The sequence below is a fragment of the Ursus maritimus genome, unplaced genomic scaffold (assembly GCF_017311325.1).
Source record: "Ursus maritimus isolate PB19 unplaced genomic scaffold, ASM1731132v1 scaffold_21, whole genome shotgun sequence".
NCBI classification, from domain to species: Eukaryota; Metazoa; Chordata; class Mammalia; order Carnivora; family Ursidae; genus Ursus; species Ursus maritimus.
The window spans coordinates 56,946,460-56,968,590 of NW_024424564.1; the positions used below are offsets into that span (position 1 = coordinate 56,946,460).

At 50.4% G+C, this 22,131-nt stretch overlaps 2 protein-coding genes and 1 long non-coding RNA gene across 7 annotated transcripts in view; 2 read left to right on the forward strand and 1 right to left on the reverse strand.

Annotated features, from left to right (window-relative positions):
* Positions 1–494: 494 nt before the first annotated feature.
* LOC121104459 (outer dense fiber protein 3B) lies at positions 495–4,156 on the reverse strand. Of its 5 annotated transcripts, XM_040637782.1 has the most exons (6): positions 2,036–4,156; positions 1,656–1,859; positions 1,283–1,387; positions 1,017–1,138; positions 739–879; positions 495–627 (listed from the first exon to the last, which is right to left on the reverse strand). In XM_040637782.1, the coding sequence occupies exons 1-6, from the start codon at positions 2,142–2,144 to the stop codon at positions 547–549; spliced, it is 762 nt and encodes a 253-aa protein (XP_040493716.1). In that variant the 5' UTR covers positions 2,145–4,156; the 3' UTR covers positions 495–546. The 5 variants fall into 5 exon arrangements, with proteins under 5 accessions (XP_040493716.1, XP_040493717.1, XP_040493713.1 ...); XM_040637783.1 differs by lacking the exon at positions 1,283–1,387 and having other exon boundaries at positions 1,091–1,212; XM_040637779.1 differs by having other exon boundaries at positions 495–879; positions 1,091–1,138.
* On the forward strand, positions 872–5,331 carry LOC121104460. The gene is made up of 2 exons (XR_005836809.1): positions 872–1,067; positions 4,151–5,331. It is a non-coding gene; the product is annotated as an uncharacterized LOC121104460 (long non-coding RNA).
* A 15,241-nt stretch (positions 5,332–20,572) lies between these two features.
* Positions 20,573–22,131, forward strand: part of KLHDC7B (kelch domain containing 7B) — a 6,014-nt gene continuing 4,455 nt past the window's right edge. The window contains 1 exon segment of the mRNA XM_040637103.1: positions 20,573–21,893. Coding sequence (XP_040493037.1) covers positions 20,573–21,893 — 1,321 coding nt within the window.

Genomic DNA, 22,131 nt, shown 5'->3' on the forward strand with positions numbered 1-22,131 from the left:
GAACCTGCCGCCGCCCTGTGTCTGTGTCTCTGCGGCAGGTGCACTTGTCCCAACTGGATCCGGTTTCTCCCTTTCGTATCCGCCCCCTCTGTCCCGTGTCTGTGTTGCCCATGTGCGTGTCTCCGTGTCTGGCTCCCACTTCTCGGCCTCACAACTTAAGCCCGGCCTGTACCTGTCCCAGACAGTGGCCCTCGCCCGTCCCGCTTTAGATTCCACCCGGGTTCCGCCCGGCCGGCCCGCAGCCGCAGGATGATGGCGGGTGGGCGGGGCCGCCCAGACAGGCGGGACTCTAGGCCAATGGCCACCTTAGGGGGCGGGACGACCCTGCTCACTTCTGCCCCGACCAATCACGAATGCCCGCGGCCGCGCGACTTCCGGGACTCCCCGGGCCAGTGGGCCCGAGGGGGTCTGGGAGCCCGTGGGCCCCAGTGTCCAGACGCGCACGCTCACCGCCCCACGCGACCGCCGCGAACACAGAGGGGCGGACACGCTGCTGGCTCGGGAAGCTTTAAGCAAACGTCTGCGGGGCAGCGCCCGCCCAGCCGGTCAGTCGTCCGCATTGGTCAGGACCCGGGCCAGGTAGTCCGAGTGCCGGATCCCGAAGCTCCAGCCGCGGGGCTTCCGGTGCTGCAGGCCCAGGAGACGTCGCTGAGCTCGCGGGGTGGCCCCGCGCCGGGACCCCCCGGACCCTGACCCTCATCCCCCGCCTCTGACCCTTGACCCGGTACTCCAGAACACCTGGTCCACGTTGTAGGCTGCGGGCCCCGGATTCAGGGTGTTGTCTTGGGGGAGCGAGGTCCGCGCCAGCATCGAGAACTGGGGGGCCCGAGACTTGTAGATCCCAGTGTTCACCACGTGGTAGGCGCAGGGGCCCGGGGTCTGTGGGAGGGCGGCAGGGGCGCTGGGTCCGGCCTCCATTCCCCTCTGACCACTGGCCCTCACCTCTTGCTTCGTGATCCTCTGTGGCCCGCCCCGCCGACCCCTAGCTACACCCCGCCGGGCATCCCCTCCCCCACCTTGCTGAGGTCCTCAAAGAAGCTGCCCACCGCGCTGCGGCCATAGATGGAGTAAGTTGGGGCCGAGACTTTACCGATGACGCGCGGACCCAAGAGCGAGGGCACAGTGTAGGTCCCAGGGCCTGGGGAGGAGCCAGCGAAGGGTGGGGTCTAGGGGTGAGTCTTCGCGGACAGGTCAGGGTCTCCCCGCCGCAGCCTGCAGAGTGGTAGGGATGGGAAGGGGGTGGGAAGGTCTACGGTGCCGGAATGGGCCTTTCTGGTCTCACCTGGGGTCTGCTGCTTCGCGTGGATGCCCCAGTTTCGGGGAGCGATGGTATGCCGAGGCGCACAGGGGTACGTCGCGTTCCCAGCTCGCTCCGGGAAGTATCTGCCTACGGGGCGGACCGGGGGTGTGGGCCGCAACAGGGTTGGGGGCCTGGTGGGGACCCGGGTTGGGGGCCAGGGGTTAGGGTGAATCCGAGGCACGATTTGTCAAAGCCCGGTGGGGCTTGGAGTTCTTGTGAGATCCGGATGTGGGGGGTACCAGTTTGGAGTGATAGGGTACACGAGGGCGGCTCGGGGCTCGGGGGGGGGGTTCCCGGGTGGGCCTTCCTGGAGGCGGCTCGGCGTTGGGGAGACCGGGGTCCCAGGGGTCCTGACCCGGTCCGGGAGTGAGGAGGGGCGCTGCGTGGCGGGGGCGGCCGTAGATGGAGTAGGCGGGTGTGCCGTCGGGGCCGCGTACTGTCATGCGAGCAGGAACCAGGTGGCCGGGCCCCGGGCCGCAAGAAGTCTTCTGCGTGGGGAGGCGCGCGCCGAACGAGAAGGCCGGGGCGCGGGGCCGCGACGGGTCGTGCAGGATGTAGCCTGCGGGAGCGTCCCAGCATCACTATGGGGCCCCGCCGCTCCCTGCCCCGGGCACAGCCCGCCGTCCCCCCATAACAGACTTCCCTCCCTGCCGCCCTGCAGCCCAGGTACGCCGCCCCCCCTCCCGGCACAGACCTTGCTAGACCCTTCCTTCTACACCCGCCCGACGCCGGTACCGGTGTTCGGTGGGAGCATGTATTTGGGCCCCGGGCCTCTGTAGAGCGCTGCGATGGGGCCGCGGGGCCGGTGGGGCCTCCAAGGGCCGACCCAGGCGTCCGAGCCCATAGCGCGGAAGGGTGGGGTGCGCTTACGGCCTGCGGTACCTGTGGATAGAGGGTGGCGGCCCCCGCCCCTCCACCCAGAAGTGCCGCAGAACGCACTTCTTCGCTCCAGCTCCTCCCGATTCTGGGGGCGGGGCCCATCCTGTATCCCAGGGGCCGGGAAAACAAACCCGAGCTTTCCCGGCCCTGTGGGGGGCGGCGGGAGGCCTAAGTACCATCCCCTGCCCCCAAAACGAGTGCAGTTAGGGGGTGTGCGAGCGCGCAAAGTTTGGTCTCAATCCTTCGGGAAAGCAATTCCCTGGGGTTCTGGGGGGCCGGGATATTTTAGGGGCATCGGGCAAGGACACCGGGGTGAGGGTGCGGCGTGGGGAACCCGGTGCCCGGAGGGGGCCCCAAAGTTGATGCACTAACCTGTTTTTGTGGCTCCGGGTGGGGAAGGCAAGGTGGGGTGCCTGGATTCCCGCCCCCGCCCAGCCCAACTCCCAGACCCCATTGTGTCCAGATCCCGCCTCCTGGCAACGGGGACTGACCTCCCCTTACCCCATCCTGGCTCCGCCCATTCCCCCCCACCTCCTGCCAGCGGGGCTTCTCTTCGGAGTCCTTGGTACTCGCTGGAGACCTGCAGGCTGGGCCTTGGACCCCAGCACTGGCGCCACCCTTCCCCAGGCTTCAATACACCCATTCCAGAAATGGACGAATCTGCAGAAAAAAGCCAAATATGAGAATAAAGAAAATAAATAGTACAAACAGCAAGTTCAAGTTAGTTGTTACGTGTAGAGAGAGAACTTTGCATCTATTTAAGCCCACGGAATATTTGCAAAAATAATCTGGGCCACAAAGCAAAACTGAAAACATACAAATTGAATATAGACATAGGACACATATTTGATCAAAGTCCAAAATATTTTTTTTTAAGTTTTATTTATTTATTTGAGAGAGCGCGAGCCCGCGAAAGAGCGAGCGTGCGTGCGTGCGTGTGCACGCAGGTCTGTGAGCAGGGGCGGGGGAGAGGGAGGGGCAGAGAATCTCAAGCGGTCTCTGCCCCGAGCCTGGAGTCAGAGGTGGGGCTCCATCCCTCCACCCCGGGATCATGACCTCAGCCAAACCAAGAGTCCCAGGCTGAACCAACTGAGTCTCCCAGGTGCCCCCAAAGTCCAAAATACATCTAAGCAAACAATAAAATATTTTTAAAAAGAAACAAACTTAAGTACTTAGATATTAACAAATTCTCTTAAAAACCACTGGATCAAAGAGAAACTCAAATGTGACGTTACACATTATATATAAAACCTTGCAAAGGTGGATACCGCATACCCAACTCTGTAAGACATAGCTGAAGCTGTGTTCAGAGAAAAACACACAACCTTAATGAAGAAAAAATTAAATATAAAGAAACTTCTTATTTATCTTAGAAACAGGGAAAAGAAAAACCAGGTAAAGTGAAAGAGTGTCCATTCTACTGAGCTCTGCCAGGAGCAGGCAGGGGCTGGGGAGGGCCCAGTGGTTTGTGGGGATTCTGGTCTTTGCCAACGGAGCACGGAGCCCAGTGTGGCATGGAAATGGGAACCGAGGTGGGGATTGCTGGGAGCTCCGGGCCCTCCAAGGGGACCTGAGGGTTGAAAGGGAGAGGCAGGTCCAGGGTGCACTGTCTGTAGAGAATTTAAAAATAATACAGTGAGGCAAAGGTGATCAGGTTCTATTATCCTCATGAGACCTGCAATTCTAAAGGTCAGAGATAAAATACTCCACAAATCTTTTTTTGGTCAAGTTTTAAACAATACTGTGGTTACTGTTGAATTTTAGTAGGGCATATGTAAGATTCCGATTAGCCATTTTTATTACCCATCCTTTAGGAAACATTGTATTCTGTATGGACAGTAATTCAGACTCACTGCAAGGTTTTCTTAGGAGGCTAAGTGCCTCATGGTTGGGGATTGTGAATGGTTTTTAGAACTCAAGGGGCAGGTAGGGTCTCCTCTCCCTGTGATAACACATATTTCTCTCTTTAAGCCTTAGATTTGAGATGGACAGTGACACCAGAGTGATTGTAACAAGGAAGAAACAACTTCAGCTTTCTCACTTCTATAATTCTGTGACCGTTTGGAGTTTTTATTTCTGTTTAAAATTTAAAAGCTGTAATAATTTTGTTTGGTTGGTGCAAACTTTATTTCATATGTGAAATATCTTACTGAATTTGAATATTTTAAAAACAGAAGTATTTAAAAATTGCTAATTTTGATTGCTTATTTAAAGAATGAATAATTGTTGCTGATTATTAGATGATTATTACTGAAAATCATGTTGCAGTATAGCAGAGGGGGTGTTGACCAAAGATCCAAGCTGGGATCAGAGATACCAGGTTTGTCCACCTAGATGTGGGATCTCTGGGGTGTGCTGAGCTGTGGGCTCCGAGGCACTCCTAGCGGCTTGGCCATCCAGGGCCAGCATTTTCATGGGACTGGGGACCTGCGAGGGCAGTCCTAAGGCCAGTGTGCACCCCTGTGCCCCGGACTCTGCCTTCACTCAGGCACCAGGAGAAGCAGCAGCTGTGAAAAGACAGAGAAGGATGCGCTCCCAGAATGTGGGCAGAAAGTGAGGACTGGGGACGGGACTGCATGCTTGGGGTCGTGGACAGTGAGTGAGAGGCCATGGTTTTTCAGTCAATGAGTCCTCTGTTTCACTCCTCCCATGGAAATAGCTTGAATTCTACACAAGACACGAGCATGGTGCATCCCGCCGCAAGGAAAAGCCAGCCAGTGCGGAAGGACACACAGCCCGGAGCAGGACGTCCCCTGGGCTTGTGCTGCCCCAGAGTGCCTGCCCCCGCTCAGCAGGGACGGCACTTCCTGTGTGAGGCTGCATGACGTCCTGTGGTCGATTTAACCAGTGCTCACACTTCGGTCGGTCCTGCAGCTTTAAGACTGGGATCCCAGGGACTATGAATGCCACTAAATAAACCTTCATAAGTTTCCCCAAATACTTCTTCAGGATCAACTTCCTAATGTGGAATTGGAGGGTCAAGGGGTAAACATTTTATGATTTAGCATATGTTGCCTATTTGCCCTCCTCAAAGGTTCAGACCTCCCGAGAATGCTGGCCGGTGAGGGTAGAGTCTGAGTCCCTTTTGCTCACTGTTGTGTCCCTAGTGGGTCATAAATATTTGGTGAATAAATAAACACATTTATACTTTTTTTCAGTGGATTATGAGTGGTTCTATTTCTGTATGCCCTAACCAGGGAAAGTTAAGATCAACCTTTTAAGTAATAATAGCCAAATATATTTATAGAGCATGTGTTATGTGTCAGGCACTATTCTGAGTACTAATTTACTGACATTGTTTAACCCTCACAGCGAAGCTTAGAGTTAAGTGCTATTATTTATTCCAATTTTACTGATAAGGAAACAGACACGAAGGGCTACATGCTTAGAAAGTGAGATTCAAATCCAAACTCTCTGGCTCTCCCACTCCAGATCCTTAGTGAATCACACTGCCTCTAAAAATTGGCCAATTGCACATGAAAATAAGGTCTTATTTTGTTAAGATTTGAGTTTCATTGATTCTTAGGAAGAATGAACATAATTCAGGTATTTATTGGCCAATATATTTTGGCAAACTGCCTATTAATGTGTTTTTGCCAGTTTTTCTGTTGGTTTCTTCATATTTTTCTTATTGACTTTTAGGACATTTTTTAAAAAAGATTTTATTTTGGGGGCGCCTGGGGGGCTCAGTGGATTAAGCACCCAACTTCTCGATTTCGTCTCAGGTCATGATCTCGGGGTCGTGAGATCACGCCCTGTGTTGGGCTCTGAGCTCAGAGGGGAGTCTGCTGGAGATTCTCCCTCTGCCCCTACCCCCCAAAATAAATCTTTAAAAAATATTTTATTTTTATTTAAAGATTTTATTTATTTATTTGACAGAGAGACAGCCAGTGAGAGAGGGAATACAAGCAGGGGGAGTGGGAGAGGAAGAAGCAGGCTCCCAGTGGAGCAGGGAGCCCGATGCGGGCTCAATTCCTAGACCCTCGGATCACGCCCTGAGCCGAAGGCAGACGCTTAACGACTGAGCCACCCAGGCGCCCACAAAAATATTATATTTTTAATCTGTATGACCAGCTTGGGGCTCGAACTCATGATCCTGAGATCAAGAGTCTCACAGTTTACTGACTGAGCCATCCAGGCGTCCAGGATGTTTTTGTTACATGTGTTAACTTTTTTGGGGGGGTCATATGTTTTCCAGATTTGTTATTTTTCATTCTATTTTGTTATTGGTAATTTCTGCTGTACGGAAGAATGACAGACATTTTTATATAGTCGCATATGTCGCATGTTTGTATTGGGGCTTCTAGATTCGTGGCACAAAGAGCACCGTTCTGTGGTTTCTTCTAGCATGCACACTCACACACACACACCTATGACTTCGAAGTTTTCATCACTCGGAATTTACTCTATGTATAGAATGAAGGAATAATATACTATATCCTCCCCTCCTTCAATACCATTCATCAAAGAAAATAATTTCCCTGATTATTTGGTCATATTCTAAGCTCCCATAGGTTTGTTTCTGGGCTCTGCATGCCTGTCTATTCCTGTACCAATGCTGTAATGTTTTATTAGGCTTTCTAGTGCCTTTGATTTCTGATAGGGCAAGTCCCTTCTCTTTTGGCTTCCTTTCCAAAATTACTTGGATTATTTTATTTTATTTTATTTATTTTTTTAAAGATCGATTTATTTGTCAGAGAGAGAGAAAGAGCACAAGCAGGGGGAGCAGCAGAGGGAGAGGGAGAAGCAGGCTCCCCACTGAGCAGGGAGCCTGATGTGGGGCTCCGTCCCATGACTCTGAGATCATGACCTGAGCGGAAGGCCGACGCTTACCCAACTGAGCCACCCAGGAGACCCAATCACTTGGATAATTTTAGACATTTTATTTCTAGGTGAATTTCTGAATCAGTTGAAATTGATAGGCATTGCGTTGGCTGTGTAGATTACTTTGGGGAGGATGGGCTAGGTTATGGTTTTGAGTTTCCCGTTTAGGAACAGGTTATATTTCTGCAGGTCCAGGTTGGATCTGTTGTGATGGAGAGAGAGAGCGTGGCTGGAGGTATTTTTGGACGTAAAACTGACCTGCTTCGGTAATATACTGGCCATAAGAGATGAAGGGAAAGTGGGGGTGGCGAGTTGCGATTTGGCTCGATGGAGTGCGCAGTGTGCCCCCGTCACTCTAGCTCCTCCCAGCCCTAAACCCCTGACCCTGGAGGGGCCCCACGCATGGCCTCCCTTTTGCCCGCTGGTGTGGTCTTACGTTTTGTCCATAGAGGGTGCTGGAGGGACACCGCCAGGACTGGCCTAGAGAAGGGCCTTCATTTCTTGCGCTGGAGTGCGGCCCTTTGGTGCGGTGGCGGGGTCCGATGGCAGGAGGTGGGAGGCTGTCTGTCACCCGAGCAGCCCTCCCGGGCAGCTGCTTCCCGCTTGCCTCCTCTCGAGTTTCTCCGCCGTGTGGCAGCTGCTCCTGCAGGCAGCTCAGACGCGCCCCCTCCTGTCCTGGCCACCTGTGGCGGCCGCACCCTGTGGCGGGGGCGGGGCTCTTCTCTCCTTCAGCCCTGCGGGTACAGTGGGGAGCCTTGGACAGCACAGGTGTCCCACAGGTCTACTTATATGCTGACTTTTTTTGATAAATACAGTACAGAACTGTAAATGTATTTTCTTTTCTTTTTTTTTTTTTAAGATTTATTTATTCATTTTAGAGAGAGAACGCGGAGGGAGGGGTAGAGAGAGGGAGAAAAGCAGATTTTCTGCTGAGTGCGGAGCCGGAAATGGGGCTCGATCCCACGACCCTGAGATCATGACCTGAGCTGAAACCAAGAGTTGGTCACTCAACCGACTAAGCCACCCAGGAGCCCCCTTATGATTTTCTTAATGACGTCTCTAGCTTCATTGTAAGAACACAGTATATAATACATGTAACACACCAGACAGTAGTTTTCACATATTTGTGTCATCATAAGGCTCCCTTTCTGGTCAACAGTAAGCTATTAGTAGTTAGGTTTGGGGGATCAACAGTTTTATGTGGATTTTTGACAGTGTGAGGAGGGGCCAGTACCCCATCTCCTACATTGCTCAGGGGTCGGCCATAGCAGAAACTTCCCATGTTCTCTCCTCCTGCATCCCTTGGAGCTCTTCCAACTACCTCAGTGGGTAGCCTCCTTTTCCTAGTTAATAATTCTTTTTTTCTTTCATTTTTTAAATTTAAAAAAAATTTTTAAAGATTTTATCTATCTGACACACACACACAGAGAGAACACAAACAGGGAGGAGGGGCACAGGGAGAGGGAGAAACAGACTCCCCGCCGAGCAGAGAGCCTGATGCGGGACTTGATCCCAGGACTCCGGGATCATGACCTGAGCCGAAGGCAGATGCTCAGTGGACTGAGCCACCCAGGCATCCCAACAATTCTTTATATTATTTTTTTTTCCATTTTGCATTACTGGTGTGGTTTTTACTCTTCTGACTGGAACTGAATTCACAGGTATGGATGGAGATGTCATTTACTGAGATGATGGGGAGCAGAGCAGTTTGGGTGGGTATATCAGTCAGGGGTCAGTGCAGAAAACAGAAACCATTGTGAAGTATTTAAGGCGCGTGTGGATTCATTACAGGGAATGTTGCGAAGCCATCGGATGGGCTGGTGGCGTAGCAGCTGCAAGGTGGCCCCTTGCGTGCGGGAGACCAGGAACCTGGGACCTTGGCATTTGCACCGGCCAGCTCCGTGACGCCCCTCTGGGCAGCTTCGTCTGTGGCTGTCGCACGTGGAGGCAAGAAGTCCACTTGATGTAGGAAAGACATTAGGGTTCAAAGCCGACGGCCAAGAAAGAATTCTTGAGATGTCTTTGATGCAAAAATGTGATTTTATTAAAGCACAGGGACAGGACCCGTGGGCAGAGAGAGCTGCCCCAGAGTCATGAGGGGTGGCCCATTATATGCCCTCAAGTTGGGAGGGGGTTAGGGTTAGTGTAAGTCTCTAAGAAATTTGGAAGCAAGGTTTCCAGGACCTTGAGGGGGCCAGCTGTTGTTGGGAAAATGTCATTTTTACTGTCTAATAAAATCTTAGTCACAAGACCCTTCAGATGTATATCGGTGGGCCTTATGCTTGGGGGGTGATTGCCAACGTGGATCTTGGGGGGTTTAGAGATAAAGGACATTTCTAAAGGAACTTTTCTACGTTAAAGTAGACTTAGAGGGTCCTGGGGGGTGGGGCGGCTCGGGCTCGGACTGCCTTTTGCCCTCAGCAAAGTACTAACATCACGGCAGCTGAGCCCTGAGAGCAGCATCTCTCTGCCTGTTTCAAGGACTCATCAATGGGCTGTAGGGAGTAACGCAATTCAATAATTTCTCGTCCGCCTTTCTTTCCCACATCACACTCAGAAGTACCGCTGCAAGGGAGTCTGAAAAATGTGTTTAGCTTTTTGGTTCTAAAATACAGGAAAATAAATAGAAGCAGCCGATGAGAATGAGGTTTGAATGCAGTTGGCCATACTCAGATTAGTGGAAAATCAAAAGTCTAGATTTGAGCCCCTGAGGCTCCAGACGTCTATTACTCCCTCAAGTGAATGTGTTAAATGGGTTAGACACACACACCTGGGGCTCAGCGGGGAGGCAATGTCCGCAAGCCGTGGGAATGGATTCCTCCAAGTAGGGCCGCTGAGCCCAGCCTACCTCACTTGCTAGTTCCTGTGGCTGCTTTCATGCTACGAGAGCAGAGCAGAGACCATATGACCTGCAAAGGCAAACGTAGTTCTTATCTGGCTCCTTACAAAAATAGACATTGCAGACCCCTGACTTGGTGTGGACACGGGTGAGGCAGAGCAGAAGGAGCACTGAGCTCTTGGGTACTGCAGTCGTCCCCGGCTAGAGATTTGACAGCAGTGAGTCCTCGATACATATTCATAAGGAAGTGACAGTCTCCTGGGCTCAGCTCCAAGGCCGCATCTCAGCTAACAATCTCGAGAGCCATCAGGTGGCGGGACCTTTGGCGAGCACAGCTTCTCAAGGTTCGAGAGTCCTCACGGGTGACGGTCACGTCGGCAGAACAGTATCGTGCTCTCCAGACTGAGAGCCTGTCAGATCGCAGGAAGACCTCCCCAACCACGTTACCCTGACGTAACCCCGCGTCGGTGCCCTACATGGCTGGAACGAAGGCTGTTTACGATGAACGTCACCTGGGTCTGCACCAGGGCTCCTGGTGCAATCTCTGTTTATGTCCCCAGGGCCATCGAGGTGTCCTGCCCACATTAGGCATCATTCATGTGGAGCAGGGTCCGCACAATGGTCACTGTCGTCTGCAAGGCTTGGGAGGGCCAAGCTCAAGGCCTGGCCAGGCCACAACAGACCTGCACACACGTTTGGGTGGGAAGAAGAGGAGGAACCAGCAACCAGTGATGGGGTCACACTGGCCAGCTGTTTAACGTCGGTGAGAAACTGAGGAAGACCATTTCTTTTCTTTTTGTTTGTTTTGTTTTAAAGATTTGTTTATTCATTTTGAGAGGAGCAAGGGGCAGAGAGGGAGGGAGAGAGTCGTTGTTGTTTTTAAGATTTGTTTACTTGACAGAGCGAGATTGAGATTGAAAGAGAGGGAGGAAGAAGCAGGCTCCCTGCCGAGCAGGGGAGCTCGATGCGGGGCTCCATCCCAGCACCCTGAGATCATGATTGGGCGAAGGCAGACACTTAACTGCTGAGCCACCCAGGCCCCATGAGGAAGGCCATTTCTCGAAGCCAGTGAAATGGAACCGATGGTGAGGAAAACAGCCGAACTCTTGACTAGACCAACAGTAAGAGCACGGGGTACAAGTGCAGCGTGCAAACACACGCACTCGGAAACAACGCCCCGACAACCCAAAGCTCTCTCAGGTGATACGCGCACTTCAGAATCATGCTATGCCAGGTTCCAACTCTCCTCATCTGACCCTCAGTAGAGAGTGGTCATGGCCAAAATGTGAGCGGGAGGCCTGGAACACCGTCTAGAAGAAGCCTCTCACAGCACGGGGAAAACCAAGAGATGGGAACCAAGAGATGCGAAAAAGATGAGCAACTTGGAGGAGAGGAGTAGGAGGTGTAAGGTCCCAAAGGGGAAAAAGGAAAGGCTGGTACAGCGGCCATTCCTGGCGCAAAGCTACAAGAGCATCTGCTCAGCTGGAGAAGGCTTGAGTCTGGTTGGCAAGGAGCTCCCTGAATTCCAGGCCAGCCTGACAAGACGAGACAACGATCCGATTCTTCTTCTTCTTTTTTTAAAATGTCTATTCAGGTCCTCTGCCCGTTTTGATTCTAAGATAAAGATGTCCTGGGGCGCCTGGTTGGCTGGGTGGGTAGAGTGTGCAACTCTTGATCTCAGGGTCCTGAGTTCGAGTCCCACATTGGGTGTAGAGATTACTTGAAAAGATACCCTACAAGCTTCTAGGAAGAAAACCCAGCTTAACCTACAAAAGGCAAAACCAGATGGCATCAGGCATGTTGTCTTCAACACTGGGAGCCGGAGGACAGTAGGATAGCAAGAAGATCGCTGTAGGAAGAGACCAGCCAGGAACCCATGGCTCCATGAGCACAGCCCCCACTGGTCCAAGCATGGCACAGCGCTGGGATGTGCCAGGAGTCAGGGGCAGAGCATCCGGTGAGGGAAATAGTAGGGAAAGACCGCAAGCCAACAGCAAACACACCAGAACCGGACCCCAACATGAGAGCAAAAAGAAATATCATTGAGCAAGGAATCTCTCTATCCCGACACACATGGTGGAAATGAGACACCGAGACAGAGAGACAGAGATGGAGAGACACAGAGAGAGACACACACAGAGACAGACAGACAGAGAGAAACAGAGAGAGAGACACGCACACAGAGAGACAGAGATAGACACACAGAGAGAAACAGGGAGAGAGACAGAGAGGGAGAGAGAGGTTCTAATAAAGCTTAAGAACAGATGCTTGGGAGAAGTAAAATCCTTCCAAACTTCTCATGGGGATCGGAGTTCAGGGAGAGGGAAGGGACAGGGAAATTATTCTAGAGGTTTTGTCTTGTGGAGGGATCTTGTTGGGAGAACATACTAGACATTTGGTTTGTAACCAGTGATGGGATCGTGAGTATCTGAATTCAGAGGGCAGGGAAGGAAAATGTGCAGCAGGAAAATGTGGAATAGAAAAGTTTGGAAAGTTTCCAAATGAAAAAGCCAGAAAACGGAGACCCCGTCCCCCTACCCCCCCATGGGGGAGGGGAGGAGAGGAAAAACACTGTAAAAATTAGAAACAAAGTAAAATTTAAGGAATACAATAAATGCATTCTTACGCTAAGTGTGAGTGGGCTGCAGGTGCTGATGTGGTCCTGGGAGTAGAGCAAGAAAAGGGAAACGAGGAAAAGTCTACCTACGATCACACAGCCAGTGGCATTCGTGCACCTGAGAGCAATGCGTACCTGTGGGAATGTGTACACTTCAAGTTGTTCGAAGTACCTGTAAAGAAAACACATTTCTCCACTGTCACTCCTTGATTGTTTCATTTATTAAATACTGGTTGTCGATGGTAGCAATTAGCCTAGTGACTTTTTTTAATGTTTAAAAAGATTTTATTTATTTATTTGAGAGTGAGCAAGAGAGAGAGCGCATGAGCTGGGGGCGGGGGTGGGTGGGGAGGGGCAGAGGGAGAAGCAGGCTCCCCCCTGAGCAAGGAGCCTGATGTGGGACTTGATCCCAGGACCTTGGGATCATGGCCTGAACCGCAGTCAGACGCTTCACTGACTGGGCCACCCAGGTGCCCCAGCCTAGTGACTCTTAATGGTTGAGGCAGGGGTCTAGACATTCCTTCCCTCTTCAGGGGCTGTGTTGAGAGCAGACCCACCTGGATTGAGCCAGTCTGGCGGGAGACAGCAAGGCCTTGGTGACGTCCACGTTCTTGTTGCCGGGCTCCTCTATGTGCTCACTCTCCTAGGGCTCTTCCTGGGCTTGGAAATTCTTTGATTCATTTCTTGTCACTTGGACAAACTAGACGTGCCTAGTGCCCCTCTGCGGGCCCTAGAGGTATATAAAGTGCTGAGTGCTCCTGGCCACCCTCGCCGTTGGGACCCGACGTGATGCCTTCAGAACATCTGCGGCTGGTCTGTGCTGCAGGATAATGACAGTTTGGGGACTGTCTGTAATATTCACCATGGTGACCATCTGCACGGGCACAATTCAGTGGCATCAGAGACGTTCACAGTGTTCTGTACCCATCACCACCATCTATATCCAAGACTTTTTCATCATTGCCAACATAAGCTCTGTACTCATGAAACAAAACTCCTTCTCCTCATCTCCCAGGCCCTGGTAACCTCCAACCCACTGTCTGTCTCTATGAATCGGACCAGCCCAGGTGCCTCATACAAGTGAAACACGCACTGTCCTTTCGTGTCTGGCTTATTGTGCTCAGCACCAGGTTACCTCTATTAAGGGCATCGCGGCTGTTTCTTCCTTTTGGCTCTGATGAACACTGCGGTTGCGAACTTGTGTGTCCGTCTGCCAGAGTGTCTGTTTTTAATGTTTAGGTATATACCAAATTGGTAGGTCATATGGTAATTCTATGTTTAGCTTTTTGAAAACCTAACAAATTGTTTTCCCCAGTGGCTGAACCATTTACATTCTTACCAGAAGTGTGTGTGCGTTCTAGTTTCTCCATGTCTGTGCCGACACTTTCCTTTTCTCTCTTCCATTTATAGCCACCCTAGTGGGTGTGAAGTGAAACCTCATTGTGGTTTTGATTTGCGTCTCCCTAACGACATTGAGCATCTCTTCATGAGCTTGCTGGTGATTTCTCCATCTCCTTTGGTGAAACGCCTACTCAGGGTCTTTGCCTATTTACAAACAATGGGTTATTGTCTTTTTGTGGCTGGTTGTAAGTGTTCTTTGTATATTCTGGATACTAGACCCTGATCAGAAATATGATTTGAAAATAATTTCCTCCCATTCTGCAAGTTGTCATTTTCTTGATAATGTCCTTTGATACACAAAAGTTTTAGTCTATCTACTTTTCTTTTGTTGCTCATTTTTTAAAAAGATTGATTTATTTGAGAGAGAGAGCGAGATAGTGAGCGTGAGCAGGAGGGGCAGAGGGAGAGGGAGAGAGAGAATCCTCAAGCAGACTCCCCAGTGAGTGCGGACCCCGACGCAGGACTTGATCCCAGGACCCCAAGATCACAATTTTAGCCAAAATCAAGAGTTGGACACTTTACCAACTGAGCCACCCAGGTGCCCCCTTTTCTGCTCATTTTGCTGATGTCATTATCTAAGAATCCATTGTTAAAACCAAGGTCATGAATATTTTCCCCTATGTTTTCTTCTAAGAGTTTTATGGTTTTAGATCTCAGATTGTTGGTGCATTTGACGTTAATTTTTGTGTGTGTTGTGACGTTGGGGTCCAACTTCAGTAGTCTGACTACTCTGCATTGAACGGCCTTCTCACCCTTGCCGAAACTCAACTGGCCATAGATCCGTGGATTTATTTCTGGGCTTTCAGTTCTATTCCATTGGTCTGTATGTCTATCCTTGTGCCAGTACCACACTGTGTTGTTGTTGTTGTTGTTGTTTTTAAAGATTTTATTTATTTATTTGACAGAGAGAGAGACAGCCAGTGAGAGAGGGAACACAAGCAGGGGGAGTGGGAGAGGAAGAAGCAGGCCTCCCGCCGAGAGGGGAGCCCGATGTGGGGCTTGATCCCAGGTCCCCGGGATCAGGCCCTGAACCGAAGGCAGACACTTAAGGACTGAGCCACCCAGGTGCCCCAAGTACCACACTGTTTCGAATGCTGTAAATTGGTACTAAGTTTTGGAGTTGGAAAATGTGAGTTCTCTAATTTTGTTCTCTTTCAAGTTTGTTTTGTCTGTTTGAGGCCTCTTGCAATTCCATATGAATTTGAGGGTTGTTTTTGCCATTTCTGCAAAAGTGGGCATTGGAATTTTGATAGAGGTTGCATTGAATGTATAGGTCACATAGGTAGTGTTGGCATCTTAACAATAGTAAGTCTTCCAATCCATGAACATGGATGTCTTTCCATATTTAGGGCTTTAATTTCTTTCAGCAGGGTTTGTACTTTTCAGCATACAAGTCTGTCACCTCCTTGGTTAGATTTGTTCCCAAGTTTTTAATTCTTTTAAGTAGTATTGTAAGTGGAACTGCTTTCTTAATTTCCTTTTCATATTGTTCGTTGCTGGTGTGTAGAGACACAACTGATTTTTGTGTGTTATTCTTGTTGCAATTTTGCTGAAATTTCTTTTACTACCTCTAGTTGTTTTCTTGGTGATTCTTTGGGATTGTCTGTGTATAAGATCACATCATCTGCGCATAGAGAGTTTTGCCTCCTCCTTTTGAATCTGGGAGCCTTTTTATTTGTTTTTATTCGCTAATAGCTCTGGCTAGAGCTTCTGGCACAGCGCTGAATAGCGGAAGTGAAAGCAGGCATTCTTTCCTTGTTTCTGATCATAGGTGGGGAGAACATCTTCAATCTTTCACCGTTGGGAATGATGTTAGCTGTGGGTTTTTCTTCAATTCCTGTATCATGTTGAGCTCTTTCCTTTTAATTTCTAGTTTTCTGAGTGTTTTTATCATGAAAGGATATTGGATTTTGCCAAGTGCTTTTTCTCTGTCAGTTCAGATGATCATGTATTTTTTCCCTTTGTTCTATTTACAGTAATGTATTCTAATCAATGTATTACTGATTGATTTTTTTTGTTGAATCACCCTTGCACTCCTGGGATAAACCCTATTGGGTCATGGTATATAATCTCTTTAATATGCTATTGGGTTCAGTTTGCTAGTATTTTGTTGAGGATTTTTGCATCTATATTCATAAGAGATATTGGTCTGTAATTTTCTTTTCTTGTGATGTGTTTATCTGGCTTTGGTATCAGGGTAATGCTGGCCCTATAGAATAAGGAAGTATTCTTACCTCTTCAATTTTTTGGAAGAGTTTGAGAAGGATTGATGTTAATTCATTAAATGTTTGGTGGAACTCACGAGTGAAGCCATCTAGTCCTGGAATTTTCTTTGTTGGGAGCTGTGTTTGTTTGTTTGAGATTTTATTTATTTATTTGACAGAGAGAGAGAGAGGGAGGGAGAGCAAGCACAAGCAGGGGGAGAGGCAGGCAGAGGGAGAGGGAGAAGCAGGCCCCCCACCAAGGGGGGAGCCTGATGTGGGGCTTGTTCCCAGGACCCCGGGACCATGACCTGAGCTGAAGGCAGACACATAACGACTGAGCCCCCAGGCGTCCCTGCTAGGAGCTGTGTGATTACAGATTCCATCTCTTATTATAGACCTGTTGATATTTTCTATTTCTTCTGAGTCTGTTTTGGTAGTTTGTGTGTCTCTAGGAATTTGTCCACTTCATCTAGGCTATCTAATTTGTTGGTGGACAGTTGTTCACGGTGTTCTCTTATAACCCTTTTCTTCCCTGTAGGGTTGGTAGTAGCATTCCCACTTTCACTTCTGATTTTAGTTTTTTGTGTCTTCTCCCTTTTTTTCTTTGCTAGTCTAGCTAAAAAGGCTTGTCAATTTTGTTGATCTTTGCAAAGAACCAACTTTGGTTTCATTGATTCTATTGTTTTTCTTTTAATTCTAAATAATTAAGACACTCACAAGAAGTTGTTATTGTTTTACAAAGTCAATGTTCATTTAGATTTTATTCACAATCTTGCCATTTTTGTTGTGTTTGCTCTTCTTTCCTTCTGGCATTTTTAGTTCTCTCATCCGGTATGATTTTCTTTATGCCTGAAATTCAGAGAGAGTTTAGCATTTCCTTCAGTGAAGACTCTCAGTATTTATCTGGAAAGGTTTTTGTTTTGTCTTCGTTCTTGAAAGCTATGTCTTCCAGCTATTGGTAGTTATTTTGTTTCAGCACATTGAACATTTCATTAAAGTTGTCTTTTGGGCTACGGTTCTTTTGTCATTGGGAGGTCAGCTGAAGGCTGTCATTCCTCTGTAGGTGATCTGTCTTTTTGGGGGTTGCTCTTGAGATTTTTCCATCTTTTGTCTTTGCTGCAGTTTTTTACTCTGGTGTATCTTGATACGATTTTCTTTTTATTTCTCCCGCTTGACATTCATTGTGTCTTTTGAATCTTGAATTGTTATCTTTATGACATTAAATTTTCCAATCCCTGAACGTGGTAAATGTCTACATCAATTTAGAATTAAAAAAAAATTAAACTTACATTTGAACTGAGTTTAACAACTGATTTCAAGATTTAGATACACAGTCTTCCCTTTGGAATACGAGGGGACTTTCATTATGCTTTATCTCTTCTCCTCCCTTCCCATCCTTTGTCTTTATTTTAAAATATTATGCCTCTTATTATGCCTTTTCTATTATGGGCTCTCCATTAATATTGGTATGAAACTTCACAGCTACATTATTAATAATTATTTAAGTTTTTCATAACCACATGTTTTCATCATTCCCATATTGTTGAAAGGTTACATGTTTTAGTTTTTTCCATTTTAAATCATATTTTTTTAGTAAAGTAACTTTTTTTTTAAAGTAACTTTTTTCTTTTTTGCATAAATCTTTTCCCATGTCAGATAAATTCCTTAAGAGGCATTCCCTGTAGGGTGTGATTATTAAATCTGGGATTTATATTTTCTAAGCCTTAAACATTATTCTAGGCTTATTTATACACATATAAAAATACATATATACTTTTAAGTGTAGGATTATATATTATATTCTTCATTTTTCTAATATTCTTTGTTTTATATCATTTCTGATTATACAGTATTTCCTGCTTTTAAAAATTCCAGTAATGGAGAAACCCTACATTTGATGAGGTTTGCTGCTCATCTTATGTGTGTTAGCTCTCCGTTTGGAATTATGTCATCACGTCACTGTGCTTTTCTTCCACTAAATGTTTCGGAGAGGGCACACCGGTGGCCAGGGCACCGTCCAGCTTTGTTCAGGGTCAGTGACTGGGCAGCCCTGGGCTCTTCTGTGAGGGACTGCGGTGGACCAGCTCCTGTGTGGACACGTCTTCTCTTCCTAGGCTCCCAGTGTATGGATGCTTGGTCGCTGATAGGCAGGAGGCTGTCTGAGGAAACAGAAGCTTCCGGTACTAGACATGACTCCCTCTCTCTTCCTCGTAGACTGGAACAGGGTTTCTGCCTCAGCAGGGTTCCACTAACGGTCAGGTCCCCTTTCTGGATGTTTCTCACCTTGACAGTAACTTTGATATTTACGCTGTCTTGTAGCCCGACTAGAAAACAGTTTCTGTTTCACAGTTTGTCTAGGTGACTTCATGCTCCGTCACCTTTCCAACAGTACTACATTTTTACTTTCTCTGGGAAGTTAGGAGGGTGAATCTCCCACAATTTAGGGAGGTAACATGTCCCCAGTCACCTTCCCAATAGGGAGTTTCTCCATGCAGCAGAGTTTTTCCCTCCCCCTGGATTTTGACAAAGGGAGGTGTTTTCTTTCCACAGAGAATGGGACTAGGCCCTTCCTTGGTGACCTTGTGCCACCAAGACCCCTCACAGTCCTTGACACCTTGTGAAATTGATGGGGTGATTTCCTGTGCTTGGTTCCTTCCCACCATGGCAGCCTAAGGTATCACTGGAGACCCCTCCTGTCCTCTGACAGCAGCCTGACGTTCTGCTAACAACAGGTGTTTTCAGAAGCTGGGTAGAAATGCCTGAGAGGGTACGGCATGGCCTATAACGAGGTGCAGGTGGGCATGTCATCTCCCACTTTTCAAGGTCTTTGGACCCCAAACGACCAAGAGGCAGGATCTGGGACTGGGACAGGAATAAATGCAATGTCCATAAAGCCTGCCACCAACTTGAGGTCCACCTTAACGCATGGGCCCGCCTTCCACCCTCCTACTGTCATCTAATATGCTCAGGGGAGCTGGGAGGTGACCAGATGGGTGAGGTACCTGAGGTCCAGCAGAGCCCAGGCTGGGTGCCAGGGACGCTCCTTGGCCATCTCCTCACTGCCTGAGTCAGGGAGAAGTCCTGTGTCCTAGAAAAGAAATGAATACATGTTGTGGGGGCCTGCTTTTGTCCCAGAGACTCCTAGCTCTTTTTCATATCTGGGCCCCACTTGTCCCAAGACTTATTCCTGAGATCAGGTTAAGTGAGAAGCAGATGGAGGAGACGTGGCTCCTCCCCTGAGAAACCAAGCTGAGGGAGGCCAGGTGCATGCTGACCTGTAAAGGGGCTGAGTTCCAGTGAGGACACTGGAGTGGAGTGATTTGGCTGAGATGAGGGAAGGCCAAAGAATGAGATGGGATTCCCAGAAGTCAGGCTGATAGATTACCTGGGGTCAGAGGAGGGTCTCTGAGGGATCCTGGGGGCTGGCTGATGAGGGAACAGGGGTAAGAGCAGCTGGGCTCAGGGCTTTCTAGGAGCACCATGACAGAGGCATCTGAGTGGTCAAGATGGCCCATAGGGTGCAGGGGGAGGCCCAGGATGTTCTAGAAAGGGCAGGTGGGTTGTAATAAGCCAGGCCGATAAAGACAGAAATACAGCTTTCAGATTTTCTTTATTTTGTTCATTTTTTTTTTCTCTTGACAGCTTAGAAATTTCCTTTAGAAAACTCTATCCCATCTCTGCTGAACTCAGGGTAAAGGAAGTCCAGAGGCTGCTGAAAGAGGGGAGGTGGGGGCTTTAGCCTTGGCCCCTCTCAAGCACCCTTATGCGACCTGGGAGAGGAGGGCAACTCTCCACTTCACACCTGAGGTGACAGGAGGCTGCACTTTCTAAGGCCGTGCTTACTGTCAGGACGCATGCCCTCCGTGGTCTCCCTCAGTCTGAGAGCAGCCTGCAGGGTTGGCACCGTGGGGCGTGTGCCTCTCGCACCCCTCCCCCGCTGGCCCACAGTGGAACTGTCTTCTTGGGTTTCTGGTAATTTCATCAGGGCTGCATCATGTTGCTAACCCTACAGATAACATCTCCCTCTGGGTAACTCTCCCTGACAGAGCCCCTGAGGCTGGACCCAGGCTCAGAGTCGGAACATCGGGGTAGACGTTTGGCGGGGGTCTGAGAGTCTGTAGGTAGAAGCAGGTTGGCTGGGATCCAGAACAGTGGTGAGGAACAATGCCATTTGCCACTGGCCCTGTGGAAAAGGAAGGGGGGCAGGGGGGCCTGGAGAGGCCCCTGAGCTTCCAGAGCTCTTGGATATGATGTTGTCTCCTGGTAGCCCCACCTAGGCTCCACTGGCAATCCAGGTGCGGGCACAGAGACCCACCCCCTCCTGGGCCAGGCAGAGCACCGTCCCCCAGCACAGGTCCACCCTAACTGCGCAGCCCTGTGGGCGGGGCTCCTCGATGCGTCTGTGCAGACAGCAGCCCAGGCCTGAGTGCAGGACCGACCTGCATGCGGCACACGCAGCTTCCAGCCTACTGACCCGGTTCCTCACGCTGAGTCTGCAGCCCAGCACCATGCTCCAGGGTGCCCTGGAGCCTGATGGCCTCGGCTGGGGCTGGGATGGGGAGGATGACTGGGACGGCGCTGTCCTGACCCTGCTGGCACTGGCTGTGGTGGCTGCCACGGCACTGGCCTTGCACTGGTTTGGCTCTGGGCAGGACCAGGAGGCAGCAGGACCCGCATCCACAACCCCTGGGGCCCAGCCTTCTCAGGCGGGAGGAGCCAGGCCAGTCCTGTCCCTGAAGTCCAAGGTCAGTGGTGACATCGAGGGACACAGCTCAGGGCAGGGGAAACCAGACCCTCCAGGATGTGGCCAGGGGAGTCCGGCTGCAGCAGGGACCCAGGATCAGAAGCTCTGGGGAGGTGGAGGTCTGGCTGCCGCAGCTGTGCCTCCACGCAAGACAACTGGCGAGGTGACCACTGGAGGGGCCTTGGGGCAGCAGCAAGGTAATGCCAGTCCAGAAGCCCCCCAAGGTAAAGGAAGGGAGCCTCTCAGGCCAGGTACTGCCCTCCTGGGTAGGAGCAAAGTAGGGGGGACATCTGGCCCCATCCTGATACACTTCACCCCTCGGAGTCCTGGCAGACAGATGGAAGGACAGGTGGAGGCAGGAGGCGTCCAAGTCAAGGTGCCAACTCACCAGGGCCTGGTCCACACCACAGAACTGGACACCAGTCCCTGGCAACAAGGTGTAGGGCCACCTGGCTCACTAGAGAGAGGCCCCAGCAGCCGGCGGTGGCAGGTGGGCCGCAGCTCAGCAGATAGAAGCCTCCACTTCCCGAAGCTGGACTCCCTGCGCCTGGGTGCTGTGGTGAGTGTGTGGGAGGCTGTGGGTGCAGCCAGCAGCCTCTCCACAGGCTCTCAGAGGCCCCCTATCCCCCAGGAGCTGCCTCCATCACACACCACTCAGAGTGGGGCCCTGGCTGAGGGCACAGAGAAGGGGTGCAGGGAGAGCAGCCTCCAACCAGCTCCAGTCCTAGCTCTGGAGAGCAGGGAGGCTGGGCCCCAGGCTCCCAGGGAGTCTCAGGGATCCCCAGCCTCCGTGGAAGGCTGGCCCTGGGAGAGGAGGGACATTCTTGTCACCAGGAGCTTCAGCCAGGCCCCAGGCTCCATGGGCCCATGGCCAGGGGGGTCGCAGTGTGGACACCCACTCTTGTCTCAAGGGTGGGGGACCACAGACGCCAGCAATGCGGAAAAGGCTGGGGCTGACGGCTCTGAAGTTGGCTCTTTCTTCAGCTCAGGGCCGGGTGGGACAGAGGAGCAAGTGGGCCACGGCATCAGAGACGGGAAAGAATCCCAACAAGGCCAGGGGCAGTCTAGCAGTGAGCGGGAAGGAGGTGGTGGGGACAGAGGAAAGCCCTCCACAGACACAGCCTGCAGCGTCCCCTCCCTGAGTCCCTCAGCCATGCCCTCCCCACGCATCCCTACGCCCCTTCCACCCTTGGCTTCCCCTCTGACAGCGCGTCCCCACGGAGGTCTCTTACCTGAAGGCCCAACTCTTCTGATCTCTCCTTCAGACTCTTTGTACCTCAGAGTTAGCCAGGGTCCTGCGGAGGATGAAACTCTCAGTGCAGT

Coding starts and splice junctions, on each gene's coding strand:
- LOC121104459 (XM_040637779.1), bottom strand. CDS start 2,144: ATGGGCTCGGACGCCTGGGTCGGCCCTTGGAGGCCCCACCGGCCCCGC. Junction 1,388..1,655: donor CCTCCTCACTCCCGGACCGG/GTCAGGACCCCT, acceptor TCCGCCCCGTAG/GCAGATACTTCCCGGAGCGA. Junction 880..1,090: donor CTTGGGTCCGCGCGTCATCG/GTAAAGTCTCGG, acceptor GCCCTCCCACAG/ACCCCGGGCCCCTGCGCCTA.